The 23,134-nt window shown below is 45.6% G+C and overlaps 1 protein-coding gene across 10 annotated transcripts; it reads left to right on the top strand.

Moving 5' to 3' along the window:
* The first annotated feature begins 8 nt into the window (after window positions 1-8).
* On the top strand, window positions 9-22,897 carry KYAT1 (kynurenine aminotransferase 1). Of its 10 annotated transcripts, XM_043498863.1 has the most exons (16): window positions 457-500; window positions 1,146-1,284; window positions 4,058-4,208; window positions 6,640-6,762; window positions 10,978-11,036; window positions 11,647-11,797; window positions 13,065-13,214; window positions 15,539-15,625; window positions 16,626-16,754; window positions 17,484-17,604; window positions 18,491-18,567; window positions 18,888-18,977; window positions 19,717-19,903; window positions 20,453-20,529; window positions 21,227-21,313; window positions 21,861-22,897. In XM_043498863.1, exons 4-16 carry the CDS (start codon window positions 6,679-6,681, stop codon window positions 21,927-21,929), a joined length of 1,368 nt encoding a protein of 455 aa, XP_043354798.1. In that variant the 5' UTR covers window positions 457-500; window positions 1,146-1,284; window positions 4,058-4,208; window positions 6,640-6,678; the 3' UTR covers window positions 21,930-22,897. The 10 variants fall into 10 exon arrangements, with proteins under 10 accessions (XP_038230624.1, XP_038230627.1, XP_043354800.1 ...); XM_038374696.2 differs by lacking the exons at window positions 457-500; window positions 1,146-1,284 and adding an exon at window positions 9-153; XM_043498862.1 differs by lacking the exon at window positions 1,146-1,284 and having other exon boundaries at window positions 160-500; window positions 6,640-6,706.
* Window positions 22,898-23,134: the final 237 nt, after the last annotated feature.

Raw genomic sequence — 23,134 nt, 5'->3', positions numbered from 1 at the left:
GAAGGGCAGCGCCATCTTTACGTCGGTCGTGGCGGCTTAAAGGGACAGTGACTCAATTCTTCGAAACAACAAGTCCAGGTAGATCCCAGGGACGCCTCCACTTTCCCAAGACCTTGAGCCAAAGGTTCTGAGTGTCCTGGGCCTGCACTCGCAGTAAGTGCAACAGGGACTATTTTTAAGGCCATAAAGACTGGGTTGTGTGGGTCAGTGGAGTCCTATAAGGGGAGAGGCTCAGGGTTCAAATATCATGGGTTCAAATCCTCCCAGGGCCAACTCAGCCCTTCATCCTTCCAAGGTGGATGAACCAGGTATCCTATGGCTCACCAAGTGCAAGTATTTCGGATAAGAGAATCAAGGTTGTGATCTACATGGATCCCAGGGCAGCTTTCAGAAGAGCCAGGGTTTGCAGCAACACCCTTGGCTGAAATATTTTCTCTTCTGTATGCCCGCTGCTGCCCTTCTTCCCAGAAGTGGCTGCATTTCACTGGTGCTGTACACAGGTAGGAACAAATTAATTCTTGGTGTTACTCTCTTGACTTCAGAGCCACTGCAATGACTTCTGCAATGTCACACCAGGGATGATTGTGGCCCTATAATTTGTAAAGTATTTTATGATTAAAAAGCGCTCTATCAGTGTTAAATGTTACTATCTAGTCATAATCTGGTTTGTTACAATGATCTAATTTAATTCTAAGTGTAAGCAAATCAGGGTTAAAGCATGTACGTCTGATAAGTGGGGGATGGTGCCCAGTGACTAACAGTATATGCCAGTTTAACTCGTCATCTTTCAAAGAGGAAAAGTAGGAAACAAAGACAGGAGGACCCAAGGACAACCTCAGAGTTTTGTTCAGACTTCTGTGACTTATGTGACATTAAGGAGGAGCTCACATACCATAGAAAACGCAGATGCAGTTGTATTATTATTTATTTGTTTGTTTGTTTGTTTGATTTGTTAAGTGTTCACAGCATGCTCAGTGCTGTATAAGACACAAGGAAACGGACCCTACCCTGAAGAGTAACCTGTTTATCTGGCTGATTTTGTCTTGCTTCCTCTTCAAATTGGTAGATGTGAGGATGCTGCATAGTTCCCATTATGAGATCTAATGGCTTCTTGGTAAATCTGTTCTTTATTGGTTTTGATTTAGGGCTAGGTTGTGTTCCCTTTGAAATCAATGGAAGTTTTGCAGTTTACATCAGCCTTGGTTCCTTCATGAGCTCTAGACGAAATCCAAAGTGCAGCTCATTGGTGGAGGCAAACACTTACTTATTCTGAACTTTCATAGGGTAATATTTCTTATAGCACAAAAACGTTTTTGTTCTTTATCAGCCCATTTCTTCGCAAACTGTTAGATGTCTAAAACTAACTGTATCTCTTTTATTAGTGATCATGCTTTAGACAATAGCTTGGCTAACTTGGGAGAGTATGCTACACTCTCTGGACCTGATTATCTGCTGTCTTGCACCATGTACACTCATTTGCACCAGCACAAAGTGAATAACAAATCACTACCATTCTGATCTGGTAGCATTTTACTCCCACTTTCCCCATCCACTTTGCACTGGTGTAAATAACTGCACAAAGTGCAGGGCAGTGGATAATCAGGACCAGAGACTCCCAAGTGAGATAAACTATTGCATGCAGCATGATCACTAATAAAATAGATGGATATACAGTATGTGTGAGACAAGGTGGGTGAGGCAATATCTTTTAGTGGACCAGCTTCTATTGGTGAGAGAGACAAGCTTTCGAGCTTACACAGAGCTCTTCTTCAGCTCAGAAGGTTGTCTCTCTCACCAACAGAAGTTGGTCCAAAATAGATTATCTTGCCCACCTTGTCTCTCTAATATCCTGAGACCAACACAGCTACAACAACACTACATACAACAGTGTATGTGTGTCAGTTACCAGTAGCTAGAGTAACACTAGTTGGTATTGTCATATAAATGGGTTTCAAAATACAAAGTTGGTAAAATGAGTGTTTTTTAAAGAGAGTTTGCAGTAATAAAGAGGAATTAATTTAAGATGTAGATTCTATAGCTTTTCCCTCTGGACCATATAAAGACTAATCTACATCCATTTACAAAATGGAACATTGCTAAAACCCCACTATATTTCCATTACAATAGCTCGCCACTGTCAGGCCACTTGGTAACGTAACATTTGTTGTACTGCACCCTGAATAGTAACACGATTGCTGAATTGCAATTATGTCCTATGGTAATTTTGTAACATCAGTAGAAGCAGGCTTCTAGGCACAGTACTTGATTCACTGAGGTTTATTTTAACTAGACTGACTCATTTTAGAATATTGATCTGCATAGTAATTTTTTAAAAAATTCATAAAGGAAAGATGAAAGGTATTCATTATAATCTTATTAGTGCAAAAGATGAAATTTGGAGTGGTTAAGGGTTTGAGAGTAGTAGATATTAACTGGTTTATGCCAGCTATTATTTCCATAATAAAATATAACAAATCTGTAGCTTTTTAGGATCTTTCATTTGTCACTGTGTTATACCAATAAAATAAAAACCAGCAGGATCTTATTAAAGGGGAAAAGGCAAAATACCATATTTATTGTAAATAGAGAAAGAATCATAGTAAGCCGTTAGTTATAGCTATAACATTCCATTCAATCTCATATCTCTCTCTCTCACACACACACACACACACACACACACACATTCTGCAGGATTGTTATCATAGTTACCAGCCTTAGAGTTGCTCATGCCAAGCCACTGGCCAAGTGGCCTGGACATGAGGAGGGAGCAGGGCCTTGTCAGATGCACATCTGATGCTCCTGGAAGTTGGTTTGCAGAATCAGACCCCAAAGTTCTCACTTTCTAGAGTCCATTTTTATAGGAATTTCTTCCTAGGCCAGTCTATGGGAATTGCTTCATCATGCTGTTGCTGAATCAATCAGCAGATGGCACATTCCTGACGACTCCGTGCTGCCAGATGTTATCTTGTTCTTTGGTTCTCCCGTTCTTGAGGCTGTTGGGTGGATTCCAGTCTGCCCTCCGGGGGTCCTCTGGTTATTTCCACTTGACACCTTCTTCAGCCCATGGACACTGGATTCTTAGGCTGGCACCTCCCTGATCATTCAATTATTATCCACACCAAGCATCCATCCACATACATCCTCTATCTCTATTTTAATCAAAATTGTTAACAAAGCGAGATGAATTCAACAAAAGGGCGGGGCGTCTCTGGGTGCTGTTTCTATTGTTACAGAGTATTGCTTTGAGTCTCTCTCTGCGTGAATAGTTGTTGTTACAAAAAATTGCTTTGAGAACAGATTGTCTTAGAATCTACTAACACAATTAACAGCTTGCAAGTTTCACACAGAGGGAGAGAAACAGTATCAAAAACCAAGAAACCTCTTAATTAGTAATACCCTGGAATTTAAACTATGGGGAATCAAACTAATTTGTGATTTTAATACAGAACTTCTTTAATATGATCCAACAACTGTGCTGCGCTAGCAGTTAGCTTTATGGGTGCTAGGATGTGCATTTGAGTAGTTATTATTCTATCCAATAGAAGGCAGTGGTGCACAGGCATACGAGTAAGTTCCTTGGTATTTATATCTATATCTTGTTCAAATATGACATTATGAGGAGGAATTGTTTGTGTCCTCTTTGTTTCTTTATGATGAAGCCCTGAAAATATATTGTTGTTTTTCTAATTTTGCTTATTTGTTGTTGTTTTTTAACCTGACAAACTCCTGGAATGCCAAATATTGTCTTCCTTCCTGTACATGTTCTTGGAGGGCCTACTTATAAAGCAGAGTATTCTGTAGTAAAATTACTTTTATTCTGGAATAGAGTGCATACACCCAGGGATTTATAATTATTCCAGGATAGCTATGCCAGGAAATTTCGCTGTGCAGACAGACAAGCACTTAGGCACTTAACAGCCCAAGGCTCCTAATCATTTTGGAAAATGAGACTTTGGCTTCTAAGCCACATTGGCACTTTTGAAATGTTCCCTCAGATCTTTTTGCTCCTGAAAGATTTCCCCCACTTAATTCTGCCTCTGCTTCTGCCCTTCTGCAGCATTTCCCAACAGCGCTCCAGACCTCAGCTCCTCCCAGGAAGTCACAAGAGGAGCTGAAGCAATCAGAAAGTGGGGGTGGAGAGTGGGGAATGAGAATGAAAGAAGACTAGACTTGTGCTTATGTACTGAACTGTGCAGAGTAAGACTGGAGTAAGTGGATTTACCTTTCCCATTCTAAGAGCTGCTTTGTATTAGACTGTCGGTCTGTATGTGTTGGCTGCTTCTCCGTGTTTCCTTCTTCATCTTACGGTAAAGACGTTTACCCTGCTGCTTCTCAGGGGATAGGAAATCATGGGGACTGAGTCCCTCATGCTGGGTTATTTTTAGAGCAGGAGTTACTACAGCGCTATTTTTTACTTTTTGCTGATTCACTGGTGCAAAGAAGGAGCACAAGAAACAGAAGGACAAAGGAGCAATAGGAAATAATAATGACCTCTTTCTGTGGCAGGTTTCAGAGTAGCAGCCGTGTTAGTCTGTATTCGCAAAAAGAAAAGGAGTACTTGTGGCACCTTAGAGACTAACAAATTTATTTGAGCATAAGCTTTCGTGAGCTACAGCTCACTTCATCGGATGCATTTGGTGGAAAATACAGTGGGGAAAATCCACCAAATGCATCCGATGAAGTGAGCTGTAGCTCACGAAAGCTTATGCTCAAATAAATTTGTTAGTCTCTAAGGTGCCACAAGTACTCCTTTTCTTTCTGTGGGTGACCTTATTAGGCTGTGGGCTGCTATAACATAACCCCTTTGTGTGCAGCTTCCCAGCTCAGATTTGCACTGCTTCACAATGATAGAGGAGTCCCGTGCCTGCTTCATTCTTCTTTGGGAGCTAAGCTGACTCTCTGGTTGAATAAAATATGCCTAAATTAAAGGGGAATCCTGAGTCTTCACCCACCTAAGTAGCCTTTCCCTCTCCTCCTTTTTCACTGTCTGAGCACGGAGTAGGTTACTGGAGAGCCTCAAAATTGTGTGACAATAGTGTAACCCAGTCCTCTGAATCTTTCTCCACCCTGATTTCAGCATCCCAGACCTGTACTAACTTGAAAAAACTGGATCCTCAATGATATCTTTAAGTCTTTGCACACCATCTATAACAGGAAGGGAGAGTGCGGAGATCTGTAGACACATCTTGGACCAGATCCTCAGGTGGCATGAACTGCATAGCTCCATTTATTACCATGACATTAGACCAGCTTGCATCATCTGAAGCTGTAGCACCTTAATGATTATGTCTAATATATAGTTCATCTTAACCCAAAGTGTCTCTCTCTTTCTCACTCCCCCCCCCCCACCGGAAATCCAAACACTCTCTGCAGAGAGATAAAGCAGCCATTTAACAGTCCCCAGCAATGCTATGCAACATTGTTGTCCTGAATGTCTTGGGCGAAGTGAGTGTACAATGCTACTGTTCTTATTTGATAGCAATCTGTACCCACCTTGCAGTTGTGTCAATGATAACGTAAGGTGGGAAAGCAGTGGAGACTCCTGTCCTATCTTTAGGACAGAAAATGATTCTATTTGTAATTTCAAGTTAATTCCTCATCTTGAAATCCCTGATTTAGTGTACTGTTTAAGAGCTATGTGAATTAATCTGCATTGTATCAGTATAAAGGAACTTGTATTTTCTGAACAGAAGCAACCCATTTTATTTGGACTGGACTTAAATTAATTTGCCAAACCAGTGAGCCAGCCAAGGTTATATTAGTTCATCAGTATCGTACACTTAAGACTGCTGTACAACAGAAGAGGAGATCTGACATAAAGGAACATCAGAAATGAAAATTAATTTGTTTGAGGTTTTGAGTTGAATCTAAATATTGAAACCACTGGAGCAGGAAGCAGATTTCCTATTAAATGGGATAGAAATTGGAATTGAATAGCTAAGAGCTGTGGCAGCTGGGGTGATGGGGGTTTCTCAGAAATGGTAGGGCTACGGCCATGATTTTGTCCTTAACTAGTAGGAAGGAAGAGAAAAGGATGGGTTGAAGTAGAGGAAGAAGCATCAAGATCTGGTGAGAGCATAGAATTGGTGGGGGAAAAAGGGAGAGGAGTAAGTGGCTAAGCTTTACTATGTGATCCTGGCTTTGCATGTGTCACAGAACCAGAGAGCAATCTTGTGTTTGTCTTTAAAGTGTAAAGTGAAGAAGTGTTAAGCATCTCCTTCCTGCCAGGTCTCTCACACACACACACACACACACACACACCCCCTCCCTCTCCCCACAGGGCAGCTGGAGCACACACAAGAGACTTTATCTGAATGTAAAAAGAAAAGGAGTACTTGTGGCACCTTAGAGATTATTTATTTGAGCATAAGCATCCGATGAAGTGAGTTGTAGCTCACAAAAGCTTATGCGCAAATAAATTTGTTAGTTTCTAAGGTGCCACACATACTCCTTTTTCTTTTTGCGAATACAGACTAACACGGCTGCTACTCTGATATCTGAATGTAGAATAACTAAAGCTCTAGCGCTGAATGAGAGACCTGGGCAGGTTTCCATAGTTAGATGGAGTCCTTACTTTGTATCTGCAATGATGGAAGTGATGATCTCATCCCTTTGTTTTCTGTCTTGGGGGAAATGCAGGTTTCTCTCTCTAGGACTGGAGTCAGTGGCTGCAGTGGCATGCTCAGGAGATCTGGACTGTCTCTGGGTCACTACTTTCTGAGAAGGAAGAACGGTGCTAGATTTAGCTGGTACCTCAACAAGGTATTGAATACCCAGCACTGCATTTCTCTGGGGTTTTTTAGCCCAATGCCTAGCTGATGCCTTCAACAGATCTACAACCCCGTCAAGCCTGTAGTACAAAGCTCTGTCTCCCAGTGAACTGGCATCAACAGCAGTGGCAGACATGGCATCACAGAAATAACTAATGGAAACTCTTCTTTGCCCAACTACTTTTGTGTGTCCCTTTTAAAAGGAACATCTAAAGTGGTGCTACTCAGACAGAGGCTCACAAGCCGCACGTGGCTCTTTAATGTGTCTCCTGTGGCTCTTTGCAACACATGATATTAAAACACTGTGTGATTTAATTATTAACCAGCCTAAGTTATTAACCAGTCAGGATGCTTTTACTATGTTATTAACCAGTTAAGTTATCAACATGCTCTAAGTTATTAACTTATTGCTGTGAGAATTTATTTATATATATATATATAGTGCTATATAAATGAAACAATGAATTCACACTACTGTGGCTCTTTTGGGTAATGTTGATTGCTAATTTGATTCCTGAACAACTGAGGTCTGAGTATCACTCATCTAATGAGCACGAGGTCAGTACTTCTAATTTGGAGTGAATCCTTGATGTCTCTGTGCATCTAACAAGAAGATTAGCCCCTTCTTGCAGAGATGATAATACTTAGCACTTCTTTGCATCATTAAAGGATCTCTAAGCCCTTTACAAATATCAACACCCCTCTGAGGTAGGGAAGTGTTGTTATGCAGGAATACTGAGGCACAGAGCAGTGAAGTCATGTGCCCAAGATCTCACAGTGATCTGTGGCAGAGTCGGGAATAGAATCCAGATCTACTGACTCCCATTCCTATGCATTAATCATAAAAACATCTTTTCCTCCCCTTTGCCTCAACTGCAGCTAAGGAAATAGGTTACTTAATTTGGGAATTGAGGGAGTTCTGAGTGCTGTTGAAAAGTGATATCCATCCCTCCCTCCAAATGAATTAACTTCAGAGGCCAACAGGTGAGCTGAGCAATCCTTTCTCCATGCTGCCTCCAAAAGTGGTGGACAGTCATAGTGAAGTTCCAGACAAGCCCTTCAGCCTAGTGGTGTCTGTGCTGAAGTGAAGAGGTCTCTGTTTGGCAGGTTTGGAGGAATGGCTGGTCTAAACTGGGGCTGGGGAAAGAGGAAGCCAGTATAGGGAAAAGTTGTGGGGAGGGCTTCTTATCTTCCTTCAAAATCTTAGGGGGCTTGGAGGGGATTTCTGAGCCTTGGAGTTTCTTACTTCAAGGTAATGTATTCCTACTGATTTGTTGATCACTTTTCCTTGCTAATGAAGCAGTATGTTCTGAATCTTGGCCAAGCACCTGCACTGCCACCTAGAACTTTATCTTGTAAATGAGTGAAACAAGACAGAACACAAGCATTGTTAATGTTTAATCTTAAACTTACTCTTACTTGCTGGGTTATCAGTATCCTCTATTAGCCCCTGCTCCCTTTATTCCCACTAGAAACAGCAACAGGCTTCATCATCTCACCAACTCTCATGTTCATGAGCTGGTCCAGAAAGAGCTAAAAGCAAGTGTACAGGAGAGGTTCTAAGGCTTTCATTGGTCTTCCCCTAGGCTAGGGGTGGGCAAACTATGGTCTGGGGGCTGCATCCGGCCTTCCAGACATTTTAATCCGGCCCTCAAGTTCCTGCTGGGGAGCGGGGTCAGGGGCTTGCCCCACTTCATATGGCTCCCAAAAGCAGCGGCATGTCCCCCCTCCGGCTCCTATGTGTAGGAGCAGCCAGGGGGCTCAGCACGCTGCCCCCACCCCAAGCATCGCCCCTGCAGCTCCCATTGGCTGGGAGGTAAGTGCCGCCTGGAGCCTGCACCCCTGACCCCCTCCTGCGCCCCAACCCCCTGCCCTAGCCCTGATCCCCCTCCCGCCCTCCAAACCCCTCAGTCCCAGCTCGGAGCACCCTCCTGCACCCCCAACCCCTCATCCCCAGCCCCACCCCAGAGCCCACATCCCCAGCCAGAGCCTTCACCCCCTGCCCTGCAATCCAACCCCCCACCCCAGCCTGGAGCCCCCTCCCACACCCTGATCTTCTCATTTCTGGCCCCACCCCAGAGACTGCACCCTCAGCTGGAGCCCTCACTCCCTCCCGCACCACAACTCCCAATTTCGTGAACATTCATGGCCCGCCATACAATTTCCATAGCCAGATGTGGCCCTTGGGCCAAAAAGTTTGCCCACCCCTGTCCTAAGTCATTTAATCTTGCAAAGGGATGCAGACAGCTAGTGAGTCTATATACCCAGGGCACTGTGCGTTAGCAGCTATAGAAGAGCTCAAAGTTCATCATAAGGCATTATTCATGATAGATCCTGAGCCCAGCGCTCCCACCAGAGGCAGAGTCATCATGATGACCATGCTGTCCAATGATTTACTTGTAAAATTCCTCATGAGGGCTGAAGCTGTATAAAGGTCTTGAGACTCTGGAGTGAGGTAATAGTGCATTGTGACACTTTCCAAATAATAATGCACCCCCTGGGAAACTACAGAGAGAAGGTGATGAGGGGAAATTTATTCTCTGGCTGGGAAGCTATCAAGCATTCAGAGGCAGAGAACCTGGATGGGGGCACAAAATTTCCCTGGCTTCCCAGCCACAAATGAATTACTTAATAACATCTCTAAGATATGGTCTCTTCTGTCTATCCAGGCAGCTAAAACTCTTGTCCAAGTTCTCTTCATCTTGCATCTCAGTTACTGCAACACCCTCTGGGAATGGACTTGCTGAGCTCTCGAGGTGCTTTCCAGCCCTATAATGACAGGTTTCAGAGTAGCAGCCGTGTTAGTCTGTATTTGCAAAAAGAAAAGGAGTACTTGTGGCACCTTAGAGACTAACAAATTTATTTGAGCATAAGCTTTCATAAGCTGTAGCTCACGAAAGTTTATGCTAAAATAAATTTGTTAGTCTCTAAGGTGCCACAAGTACTCCTTTTCTTTTTCCAGCCCTGTGTTTCTGTGATTCTCTTGCATTGCTCGTATTAATTCAAAATGCTGCCACAAATACCATTTTCTTAGCTCTTCACTTTGACCATATTACACCTCTCTTTGCACCCCTTCACTGGTTCCCCTTTCTCCATTGCATCAAACTTAAGGTAATTGTCTTTTATTTTCAAGACCCTTTCAAGACCCCCATGCTACCTTTCATCTCTCATACACTATTGAAAATTCAGTTCCCGCCTTCAGTCAGCCAATGATCCCAGCCACCATCACCCGCTTGTTAAATTCTCAAGAATCACCTCTGTGGTGCTCCTCATGCGTGGGAAGAGCTCCCCATAAACATCTACAAAGCCAACGCATCCTCCTTTGAAACCCTCCTTACAACTTTCCTTTGCTAAGGCCTACAAAAAAATTGACACTGGTTAGGCAGATGGTTTGCTGGGACTACTGCCCATCATGCTGACCAGTGTCATCTCATTGTTTCTTTGTTCTTCCCCATCTATCCAACTGCTGTCTCTTTTCTTAGACTGTAAGCTCTTTGGGGCAAGGACCATCTTTTTGTTCTGTGTTTGTACAGCGCCTAGTACAATTGGGGGCTGGTCCAGGATATGGATATTGAGGAATAAAAACAGAAGTTGTTCATGCAGAAAGGGGGAGAATAGTGTTCCGTAGGGAACTGGAGGTTCCTTCTGAAGGATCTTCCCTACAGCCTGAGGGGAGGACAGTTGAAGGTAAGAAACTGCAGCCTGTAAATGATAGGCCAGATTTGTAGCTAGTGTATTTTGGCATAGCTCCTTTCATTTCACCTGCTGATTTACACCAGCTGAGGAGCTGGCCCAATATATCTAGGCTCAGATTCCTTCTGCCGTTAGGTTTAAAAGGACACTGCCAGCTGCCTGGTCAGAATTTACATCCTTTTTTTGTACATTCATGGTTTTCTAAACTCTTCTGAAACTTGAAAATGAAAGTTAATTCTCTGCCAATTTCAATCTTTCTCATCTTGCTTCCTTGTAAAGTCCCTGTACCTCAGATGGGAGACATTACACTAGGGCAAACTATCATTGTTACAGTTTTCTTCTCAGCTGCCCAGTCAATGATTATGAAAACCTGGATAAGAACACACAATTTGTGGTCAACTGGGCAAAACTCTAAGGTATCGGCTGCTCTGAGGGAGGTACTGGCCTCTTTGGATATGGATTTCATCTTGGCATTAGTGAAAGCTTTTAACACTTTTTCTTCTTCCCTCTGCAGACAAAAATGTCAAGGCTGGTTCAAGCTCGAAGATTGGAAGGAGTGGACAAGAACATCTGGTAAGTCTGCATGACTTGGGGCTGGGCAACTCTCAATGGAGCAGACCCTGGAAGTCTGATATAAGATATAACCAGCATAGACTCAGGCAAGAGAGGTAATGCTAACCCCTTGGAGTATCTGGCAGAGATTAAGTGCTTTGGTAATGGATTCTCAGTGGCTAAAGTATATTTCAATATTCAAGAAGCTTTTAGACAAGGTTCCATAGCAGAGATCTAAATAGCTATGGGTAAGCATCCTGGAAGAGGGGACAAATTAAGGAGAATCCAATGCAGCCTTAGACATAGAGGTGGCTCTAGGGAATAGTTTTGGGTCGTGTTCTGTAACTTTCCTTAGCTGCAGTGTGATCATTAAGGATGCGTTAGAAAAGGCCCCTAAGTTTTCTGTTACAGCAGCTGGGCTGTTGTGGCAGTAGGTGGGCTGCTGCTGCTTTGTAGTCTCCTAAGATGGGCCCTATGCAGTCTTAGGCACTGGAATTGCTTCCCTGTATATATCCTTCGTCTGGAAGAGCTATTCTGTTAATTTATCAGACAAAGGGCTCCTGGCAGGAAGAGTGGTGTGCCAGCGTGGGCAGGCTGGGACCCTCTATAAACCCTGTTATTCTCTCTGTAGGGTGGAATTTGTGAAACTGGCTGCCACTTATCCAAATGTGAACCTTGGCCAGGGCTTCCCTGACTTTCCCCCGCCAGACTTTGTGAAGGAGGCGTTTATGAAGGCCGTTGGTGGGGAGAACATCATGCTGCACCAGTACACCCGGGCCTTTGTGCGTGAGAGATCCACTTCCTTCTTTTAGAGCAGATGTTGCTGCCTGATTGACTTTGCCCCTTACAGCTCACCGTGGAATTAAATAGGCCCAGGCTTGAAAAACTCCCTTGTGCAGAGCAAACAGACGTTTTGGCTGGGCCGAGTGGAGCTGGGGAATCATTGGCTTCTTCTTGGGAGGGGAGGGGAGCAGAGTGGTGCAGGAGCTGAAAGTTCTTTTTGAAAAGGGGAGGGGGCAGTAGGGAAGCAATGTCACCTCAACCCCCACTTCCCACATCCTCGTCCACTCGCCATCCAAGGAGTTTCATGCTGTCTGGCAGTTGTGCAAGAACTTTGCAGGTGGGGCTGTGGGAGGAAAGGGAGATTAGCAGCACTCTAAACTGCCCTGGAATCATCCATTGACTATATTGCTCCATTGACTGAACAGTCCATTTCCACCTTGTTTAAACAAGAGCATTGCCTTCCACCGGTACAATATCAAAATTTACTGAGGTTATTGTTGAGGGAAAGATCCAATTGTTAAAGTGCTGGTCTGGGACTTGGGAGAGACAGGTTCAATTCCTTACTCAATCACAGACTCCCTGTGTGACCTTGGGCAAGTCATGTAGTCTCTCTGGGCCTCAGTTTCCCTTCTGCAACATGGGGATAATAGCATAGCCCTGCCTAACAGGGGTGTTGTGAGGTGCTCAGATAGTACGTGATGGGGCCATATAACTACCTAAGAAAGTTAGACGGAACCTCAAGTTTCATTTGGCAGCAGTGAAGTTGTTACCATGCAAATCACATGGGGCAAAAAATGCCTCCAACCCTGACCGGATGTCTGCCCTTCCTCTAGGAAATACCAATAGCCCAATGGAATCTCAGCATCTCCAAAAAGACCTCTGCGTTCCACTGCTGCACAGAGGCTGTGGTGGGAGTCAGCAGCAAAAGGGATAATTGGCAAAGTTAATATCTGCACCCTCTTGAGAGGTTAGCGCAGCGAGTTCAAGGTAGCTGAACTGGCTTATTCTTAATAACCTGGCCTACAAGGACCCTGAGCCACTTGGAAGGGAGGGAGCTCAACCAATGTTTCCTTTAAATGTTTTTAGCACTGACCGGGCTACAAACTCCAGTGAGCATTACATTTTTGTCCTTGGGCTAGCTTACACTTGCAGGGTGGGGGGGGTTGTCTCAGCTACCTTGCTAACAAAGTCCTGCTCCTATTTTTTGCTAAGTCCTAATGATCCAGGCGGAGCTGTGTGACTCTCTTCCCTGACTTCTTGCTACAGGGACATCCAGCACTGGTGACGAACCTGGCCCGCTTCTTTGGGAAGCTGCTAGGGCAAGAACTTGATCCTATGACCAATGTGCTGGTGACGGTCGGGGCATACGAAGCTCTTTTCTGCTGTTTCCAAGCTCTGGTTGATGAAGGCGATGAGGTAATCAAGGACTCTCCATCTGTCGCACAGCTAAATCCCGACAGATGCACTTGTTCTGACCCCACCATATTGTGGAATCTGAAGGAAGCTGGAGGCTCTTACTCATTTATGGAGGCTCCCCAGACACTGAGGAAGGGCTTCCCACCTGTTTCTCTTTGTATTGGGCAGCCTGGAATGCTAGTCCAAACCTTGCCTCTGGAGCAGGACACCCAAACCCACGTTTCTGTGGATCCTTGTCCTCTTCAGCCCTCAGCTGTTACACTCTCTCACTAGAGGACAGATCTCCCAATGGGCACTCACTAACACTCTCATTTCCATGAGTGGCAAGTCTTCCCCTACTCAATTTGTTCTCCTTTCTGGTACCCAGCCTCTCTGGAATCTGAGATGCAGAGCATAAAGTAATGACCTTAGAGCTGGGAGTGAAGTCTTCTGCCCCCTTGTTACCAGATTTGCCTGTTACTTTGGGGTGTGCTCATTTATTAGGGTTACTCTTTGGGGAGGGGGAAGTGTTCTGTAAATCTATTAACGTACTGCTTGTGTCACTGTATTCTCATATGGAACTCTACTTCTCCCTGCTGTAAGTTCCCTCCCAGTGGAGCTATCCTACATGACCTAGGTTCCCCAAAGCTGGGTTCTTCCAGCTCCAGAATCAGACAAACACACACATTAATAGAATATGTCTGAAAGGAACGGGTTAATCAGCACTCCCAAGCTGACCTCTTATATGCCCCTGGACTCAGTAAGCTGGGTTGAGCAGCATATCCAAACTGTCACCCTCAAAGGCCCTTGGATTCAGCAGGCTGGGTCAAACAGCACCTCCAAACTGTCACCCTCAATATGCCATGGACATCACACTGGAATAGAGTATGCCTGAGCAGGCTGGGTCGAGCAGCACTTTCAAGCTGCCACCCTCATATGTCCCAGGTTCAGCACGTCCCTATCCCCACTTTCATGGTACAATTGTTCTGGTCGTAACCCACTTGATGAGCAAACCCCACAGGATTTTTGGGCGCTTCAGAGATCTTTTAGCTTAGGTATAAGGAGTGTTGCTGCAGAGTGAATGAGGAAGCCAAAAAACACCCACGATGGGGAGAGAGAGAGAAGCAACCAGCTTAACTGTGAAAGTTATTTATTGCCAGATAATAACCATAGGGGAGCCAAACAAACAAAACAGTTATAATATTAAATATAACTTAAATTTGATTATAAAAGTCAGGTTTAGAAAAATATAACTGATCACACAAGTCAGGATCAGAAGGCTATACCGAGAGAGAAAGAGAAAGCTGGTTTCTCACAATGCCATGAAGCTTGAATCCATCGGGATTCCCAGGCGGTGGTGGTAGCTGAGGGTCCAAAGTGCTGGAGACAGGCAGAGCCCCCAGCATGATCAGTCAGGAGAAGACCCAATGATACAGATGCAGATTTTGGATCCAAGCATCAGAACACTTACTTGAGCATGGGTAGGGATTTTTGTAGGGGAAACAACAATGGTTCAAGGGAGAACACTAGATTTGTTTGTGGGTAAACTGATGGCTCAAGGGAGTATACCAAAGTTGTTTTGTTCAGGCTAGACAATAGGAACTGATCATTCCTGGCTATGGGCGGTGTTCCTTGGAGGAAGCTCAGAATGCAGTTAGGGAGCTTCACTATTTTGGATATCAGTACAGGATTTATTACTAGAATTGGTCTGATAACTACTGAGCTGGGTGTGTGCAGGCATGGGTTCATTAACATCTGGAGCAGAGATTCCCCCATCATGCAGTGCTTCCCTGCTTTTCTGGTCCCAGAGTTCCCTGCAGTTCTTTCCTTGGAGTCTCTGTTTTCCATTCTGTATGCTAATGGAGATACCTCCTTGTCCCATCTTCAATGCAAATGAGGCCAGGGGAGTTTCCTTAATCCTGTCACCCTTATCCCAGGTGTTTAGGTGTGTCTCCCACTGTCTTTTCATTGCTTTTTGTAAGTCTTTCTTCTAATCGGTTTTGATTCAAGCAGAGGCTGGGTGGGAGGTGGGGGGGTCTTTCATGAGTCAGGCTGGGTACTGCGTCCTGGTTCCCCAAGTTTCAGAGTAGCAGCCGTGTTAGTCTGTATTCGCAAAAAGAAAAGGAGTACTTGTGGCACCTTAGAGACTAACAAATTTATTAGAGCATAAATAAATGCTCTAATAAATTTTAGTCTCTAAGGTGCCACAAGTACTCTTTTTCTTTTTCTGGTTCCCCAAGAACACAGAGCTGATAGGTAACACCCTTCAACCTCTCCCTGCATTCATCACCACTGATCAAAGAAGGACTGTGAGTTCTCTGACACTCCCTCTGGTGCCTTCCCAGGTGATTATCATTGAGCCGTTCTTTGACTGCTATGAGCCAATGGTGAAGATGGCTGGGGGCACTCCTGTGTTCATACAACTGCGATCAGTAAGTGGGCATCAAAGCAAAGCCGCTATGAGGTCTGCAGACTTTAAAAAGCCTGCTGCTCTCTTTCTCTCCAACGTCTCTGAATGGAAATGGCATACGAGGGTGAGAGGCAGCTTTACATGTGTCCTGAATGAAACTTGATGGTAGGAGTGGTAAGGTTGGCTTTGAACTAGCTTCTGCGTGATAAGAACCCAGGTCAGGTTCAATAGGGCCTGCAGTTTCATCAGGGCCAATGCCACGATTTGTGGTGCCCCAAGTTGCTGGAAATGGGGAACCAGATCATTTGTTCTTCTCCACAATGATCCCATTGTCAGGGTCCTGATAGAGGGGACTTTCCTTCCTCTCTGGTCCTGCTGCCACGGATGCAGATATGTCAGCCTGTGGGTTGAAGACCTTGCAGTAAATAGAGAAGGTCCCTAAAAGAGCAGGTCCCAAGAAGCCTCTTGCTTTGTGCATAAGGCTGATCCTGAACATTACCTGGAACTCAAGACTTCAGCAACTCCCTGACAGAAAGCCCTGAGTATTGGAAACAGTATATGCATGCTGACCTGGCTGGAGAGAGGATGGTGGATTTGTTTCCAACCTCTCATGACTACCCAACCTCCATTATTCTAAAACAGAAAGAGAGAGGGAAAGAGAATGGACTGAAGGTTAAGGCACAGGATTAGAAGTCAGGCAGGACTCCTGGGTTCTATTCTTTTCTGTTACACTGACTTGCTGTGTTACTGTGGGCAAGCCATGCACCTCTCTGTGTCTCAGTTTCCCCATCTGTAAAACATGGTAATTACATCCATCTACCTCACCAGGCGTTTTGTGAGGTGGCTTAATCCATTAATGTTCACGGAGTGCTTTGAGATGGTCAGTAGGAGGGGGCTGGAGATGGGCAATGTATTATTGTTAAGAGCTCAGAGAGATTCCTAGTCAGAGCAGGGGGCAAGGCTGCCCCAGGTACCTAACCATTTGTTGCTTTTAATCATGATTCCCTCACTGTCCTCTCCAGAAAGCTGAAGAAGCTGGAAAACTGATGTCCAGTGGAGACTGGCAGCTGGATCCAGCAGAGCTGGCTTCCAAATTTACCAAACAAACCAAAGCCATCGTTTTGAACTCACCCAACAACCCGCTGGGGAAGGTAGTACCTCTAGCAGCTGGGAGAGCTCCCCCTTCCCTCTGTAGGGACCCTGAAAACAATTACATGAGGAAGCCTGTGCTGGGTGTCTCCTTAGAGTCAGTGATTGGATGGGGTCCCACAGTCAGCTCCTTCTTTCTGAAGAAGATTCTCAGAAAATCTGGCTGCTCCAGAAACTGGGGGATGTTTGTGAGATGATCCGCTGATGATTCCACTTTGCAGCTCTTGTATCAGCAGCCTTTGAATGTAGGAGCAGGAGAGAGGGAGGGATAGCTTTTAGCCTCCCTTGGTCAGGTGACCTAGCATTAGCACATTACACTCACTGCGAGGAGAGATGGGCTACAGCAGCATCGTCTTTCCCGGCTGACAGGGAATATCTCCAGAGATGACACACAGCTGTCTGGGGGTGGGAGGGAGCACCTCAGCCTGTAGCCAGCAGGAATAGTCCTACTTGGGTAATTTGAGGAGGAGGAAGTGCCCTGAGGAGAGCCTGGTCACTGGGTCTGGGTGGATGCTGCTACTGTAACAAGGATGGTGAGAGTGGCACTCCTGTTGGTGGAGGTCTCCCGTTCCTGCCAATTGTCTGCCTGCTCCAGGGAGAGAACATCTGGCTGAGATGCTGGTCTGGGGCCCACAAGCCTCCTAGGGCTGAGCCTGAGAACCCACTGTGGGGTTGTGGAGCTCAGAAATGCTGTGCCTGATTGCCCCTTCTCCTCTGCCTACTTGGTATAGGTGTTCACCAGGGAGGAGATGGAGCTCATCGCAGACCTGTGCGTGAAACACGATGTCCTGTGCTTCAGTGATGAAGTGTACGAATGGATGGTCTATGATGGGAAGGAGCACATCCGGATTGGTAAGGAGCATGGCTTGTCTGTGTCTCAGCTTGTGCATCCTCTCAGTCTGCAGCTCTTTCCTTTGGGAGCACAGAGAAGCATTTATCAAAGCTGCTGTATTTGGAGGGGAGACAGTGACCAGTCACGTTTATTTCACTTGCTCTGTCCCACAACATATGAGGGTGAATTGAGTATTTAAGTGAGGGTCATACAGCCCTGCCACTATTACCTATCTCCTGGCCTGCAGCACTCCCTGCTATGCCATGCCTGGGTCCCCACTCAGAGATCTTCCAGTGCATCTCAGTCTTGGCCTCCACTGTTAACCAACTGTTATCTCAGCTGTTTGAATCCAGTGGAGTTTCTGATCCTGGAGTCAGTCAGGAGCGAGTGGAGAAATGGCCTCACAGGGTGAAATCCTGGCCCTACTGAAGTCAATAGCAAAACTCCCATTGACTCCAGTGGGGCCAGGATTTCACTTCTAGTTTGTAAAATTGGACAACATTTTCAAAAGTGGCTATTGATTTTGGGTGCCTCCATTTTTGGGTAGCCAATTTGATACTCTGGGCCGGGCCTGATTTTTGAAGTGCTGCAGTAGGGTGAAGTCATTAGAAGCTTCGTGTGCTCAGCAGCACTGAAAATCAGGCCTAGGATGCCCTGAGTTGGGTATCTCAAAACTGAAGCACCTATAATTTAGTTTAAAAAAAATGCCTTCTGAAAACATGGCTGTCTGCTTGTAAAGGCTTTGGGGTCCATCTGAATGAAAGGCATTTTATAAATGCAAGATGGCTGTGTGGATTGGAATGGGCACAAAGATACCCTAGTGTCATAAATACAATACAAGGACAAATTATATTGTTTGCTGTGTGATCTTCCAGCTGTTTTTTTTCTCTCTTGTTTCATTGACAGCCAGCTTGCCGGGCATGTGGGATCGCACAATAACCATTGGAAGTGCTGGCAAAACCTTCAGCACCACAGGATGGAAGGTGATGGATTCTGGAGTGGCAGGGGAATTTCCCTCACATAAAACCTTTCTTCCCCCTGATTCAGTTGTTCCAGTGTAAGACTCTGGCTGAGGGCAGTCTCCCTGAAATCAAACCCATTTCTTCTATTTCTTGAAATTTCTCTGATTGTTGGGGAATCTCTGTTTGTCTTTAAATTGGAGGGATCAGAGGTAACTGGACGCTTTACAAATGGACCTGGTCTTGTGCAGAATATAGTGTGAAGTGGCAGTATGTAAATAAAGTGGAGCAGGTCTAAGATACCTGGAAATCTGAAACATCCCCCCATCTCTGTGTTGTAACAGGTTGGCTGGACTTTGGGGCCTGATCGCCTTCTGAAACACCTCAGAACTGTCCACCAGAACTCTGTGTATCACTGTCCGACAGCAGCTCAGGTAAGGGGCCATACACCTGGAGAGGCATTGCCTCAAATCAGATGTCTGATGCAAGCCGCAGAGTCCCTCCAGGGAGAGATCTGGTAATTGTCTCCCCAGACCACAACTGTGCAGAGCCTAGAGGTAAGAGCCCACTCGCACGTACCATCCAGGTAAGAGGCAACTTCCCCAAGCACGTGCAGAACCAGAAAGCTTGTTCAGTCCCTGGGGTGGTATAATAGGTTTGGTGTTCTTCCAATGTCCTTTCTCAAGCCTCCTGTCTATGGTTTGGAAGTGGCAAATGAACAGCCGGAGGCATAGCTGGTCATTGTCAGCCCAGGAAACAGACAAGATGATGCATTGTGACCCAGGTTATCTTCCTCTCAAATCACTTCACAACATGCCTGGAGGGCAGGGGACAGAGTAACTCCAACTTGTCAAGCATGCTCTCTGCACAGTATTGGCTGTCTCCAGAGCTGGGGGAGGAGATTTTCTGTTGAGGGGTGGGAAGCTAAGATTTTATTGATCTAGGCCTGGTGTTTTAACCCACCTGTTATCTACTATGCATCTGAACAAAAGCGAAAACCCCAGCTCATGGGCTGCTTCTAGAATTTGCAAGTAAGGCTACCGCGAACTGAGCATTTTGCTGCTTTTGTCTGGGGAAAGGGGTCCTTCTGATGCTCTGAGTGCACACAGGGGATTCTTTCTGCCTGGGTCTTTCTCCATCATCTACCCCCCTCTCCCCCCACTCTCTCTCTAGGAAGCAGTGGCTCAGGCATTCCAAAGAGAGTTTGACAACTATGGGAAGCAAGACAGTTATTTTGTTCAGCTGGCTCAGGAGCTGCAGCAGAAGCGGGACTGGCTAGTTCGGAGTCTAGTTGCCGGGGGCATGAAACCCATTGTCCCTGAGGGCACCTACTTCCTGATGGCAGACTTCTCAGAGTTCAGTAAGTTCATGTGAATGTTTTATCTGCTTCTGACCTTCACATTAAAGGGATGGAGCTCACAGCTTGGTGTTGCAGAGTCTAGAATAAGATAAAGCCTGGTCCATTTTCTTCACTTTGAGTGGGGAAGAGAAAGGAAAGACAATGGCAGGTGGTGGTGGGGAATTTGTTGCTTAATGAAGTGATGATCTAGTAGCACTGATCAAAATTGGGCACAGCATGAGAATGTGCTATGCCATGTCTCCCACACGTCTACAAACTCACCTGTGTGTGGCCTGTGACCACCTCTGTGCGAGGATCTTTCCTGGCCTTGGGATTCTCTTGAGCAGAGACTGACAACTCTGTTAAACTGGTAAGGATGAAATGGCCATATATGTTTTCACCTGTGACCTGAGCCAGAGTTCGAACCCAAGTCCCTCAAGGGGACACACTACTGTGCTTGCCCACAATGGCATCTGGTGCCATGTGGGTACTTGGCTCAATTGGGAAATCCATCTGTGTCCCATTTGTTCCATCATTCCCCTTGCCCATTCTGGTGTGTGTCTCTTGCAGAAAGTGAAGTACCTGACCTCCCGGACTCTGATGAACCCTACGACTCTCGGTTTATAAAGTGGATGATTATAAACAAGGTAAAGGCCTCTGTCTCGCTCCAGGGTGCTTGTTTTCTGGGAAGGTTTCCCTGTTCTCTTTGCTCCAGTTTGATTTGAGGGAGCTGGATTTTGTGATGGTGGAGCATTGACTTGAAATCACTGGACCTGTTACTTGAGGCTTGCTACCATTGCCCCACCCAGTCAAGTACATGGCCTTTGTAATTCAAATCCTCTACCTTCTAGTGTCCTGTCTCATACCAAAGGAGCACATTAATGGCATCCCCTAGATTAGCCATCTGGTTATATCTCCACCCTCCACCATGTTCCTTCAGAAGTCAGGGTATGATGCCCCCTCTGTGATGTCCTTCTGCACCAAATGATCATCTTGTTACACCCTGCTGCCCGTGTCATTCCCTCATCTTGCCGATTGGCTCTGTGAGCATCCTGACACGGAGGCTGAGCCACCAATATGTCCGCCAAGGACACAGGGTGCAGGCGGGAGGGATAATGCCTGGTTTGCTGGGTGGCAAGATGGCTTCTGTTGAGATGTTTGACTCTGAGCTTGAAAAGCATGCAGCTGGAAGCGTGGCTCATGTCTGCTCAGTAACCTGGGGTGTCCAGGAGCAATGAATTTACTGGGTCTTTTTCTGATCAGAGAGTAGCACAAGGCAATGTGCAGAAGCTGAGAAAAAAGTAACCCTGGATGCACCCTCTTTTTCCTCCCTCCCCTTCACAGGGTTTAGCTGCCATTCCAGTCTCCGCTTTCTACAGCACTCCACACAAGAGGAATTTTGACCATCTCATCCGCTTCTGCTTTGTGAAGGTGAGGCATCTGGGGCAACATGAAAGAAGGGGAGTAAGTTCAGGTAGTGATCAGGGCTACTGCTGTAAATGAGGCCTATGCCAGAAAGAATAAGTGGCTAAGACTTGGGGCTTAAAATACCAAACAATAACCAGGAACCACAGGTTCAAAGTCTGGCAGGACTGCCTCAATTTTTCAGCCCTCAGAGGTAGATAAAATGAAGTCATTGTGAGTGTCTTTCATGTGAGATCCTAATCCAGGTTCTGTTCATTCATGATCACTAAAGATCCTAGTGCACTGTGAATAAGAGTAGAGCTTCACCCCAGTGCATCTGGCCAAAAGTTCCTCTCATCCTCTATTACTGTTTAGAGATTGATGTGCCTGCTTAGCTGCTGCCCTCTGTCCCAGCAGTGGCTGCATTTTAGTAATGCTGTATATACAGCATTTGTGATCCTTCAGGATGAAACGGGGGATATAAATCTTACATAACTGTATTTTATTATTCAGTGTGGAGAAGGAGGGTGTGGGCATGGAGCCTGGTATGGTTGACAATCTGGTGTTTGCTCAGGAGGAAGCTACGCTGAAGGCAGCAGAAGACATACTGCAACAATGGAGTCTGGAGAAAACGGGCCAGTGAATGCTTTGGACAGAATACCAGGCAGGCTCGCCTGCACTCTGCCCTGATCTACTGCTATGTCCTGCTCTCCCTGATGCAGCCATCGTGGCTATAGAGTCTTTGCTTACTGACTTTATTTTAACACTTTATTGCATCATTGGATTTTGGTCACCTTCTCTATCATGCACATGGGCAAGAAGTTTGTCAGCCCTCAGATCTAGTTCAAAGCTTCTCATTGCTGTCCACTAGCGAAAAGGTTTTATTGTTCCTTGGGACTTGTGAGCCTGTATATACACTGGCAAAACTTTATTTCCTCTTTTTACTTTCAAAAGCTTCACTGACTTATTTATCCTGGGTTCCCTGCAGCTAAAAAACAAGGCAAAAATAGTTGCTGGGCTCCCTCTCCCGCCCATAATATTCTTCATCTGCTCTGGTCATCAATAATATTTTACCTTGAATGCAGCGGGGCTGCATTGACACTGCTGAATTACAGACAAGGGCCAAATTCTGCTCTTACACCATTGCAATTCTGCTGAAGCTATGGAGGTTGCACCAGAGACACTGAGGCTATGGCTACACTACGCACCATTTAGCGACACAGCTGTGCCACTGAAAGGTGCACAGTGTAACTGCTCTTTGTCAGTGGGAGAGAGCTATTGCACCGACAAAAGACTTCCACCCACAAGCAGCGGTAGCTTTGTTGGCAGAAGAGCTCTCCTCCCCACAAAGCACTGTTCACACCGGCACTTTTCATGGTAAAACTTTTGTTGTGCGGGGGTAGGGGGGAAGTTTCATACCCCTGAATGACTAAAGTTTTACCAACAAAAGTCCACTGGGGACAGAGCTTGAGAAGAGAATTCGCCTTGCTGACCAGGCCAAGGGAGGTTGACCAACTAGCTTAAAATACCTATCACTTTCCTGTATATTTCAAAAGCGTGAGGATAAAGGAATTGTTAGATTAGTACAATAAAAAAGAATGGGATTTAAAATCGCATTTTCTTTTGCCATGACTGCTGCTTACTTATGCATTGCATCCCTGTGTATGCATGGCCCTGCCCTAGAGCCTGGAGCCAGAGTCTATGGTCATACTAGGGCCATACAGGCCTGCTGAGTTAGTGGAGACATTATCTCGCTGAGTTCCCCTCCTCCTCCCAGGACTCAACAGCACCTGGTCATTCAGAGTCTCCCATCCACGGGTGGAACTACTTAGACCCTGCTTAGCTTAG

The sequence above is a fragment of the Dermochelys coriacea genome, chromosome 16 (genome assembly GCF_009764565.3).
Source record: "Dermochelys coriacea isolate rDerCor1 chromosome 16, rDerCor1.pri.v4, whole genome shotgun sequence".
Lineage (NCBI taxonomy): Eukaryota > Metazoa > Chordata > Testudines > Dermochelyidae > Dermochelys > Dermochelys coriacea.
Note: the sequence above shows the minus strand (reverse complement) of the source record. Positions and strands in the feature narration are given on the sequence as shown.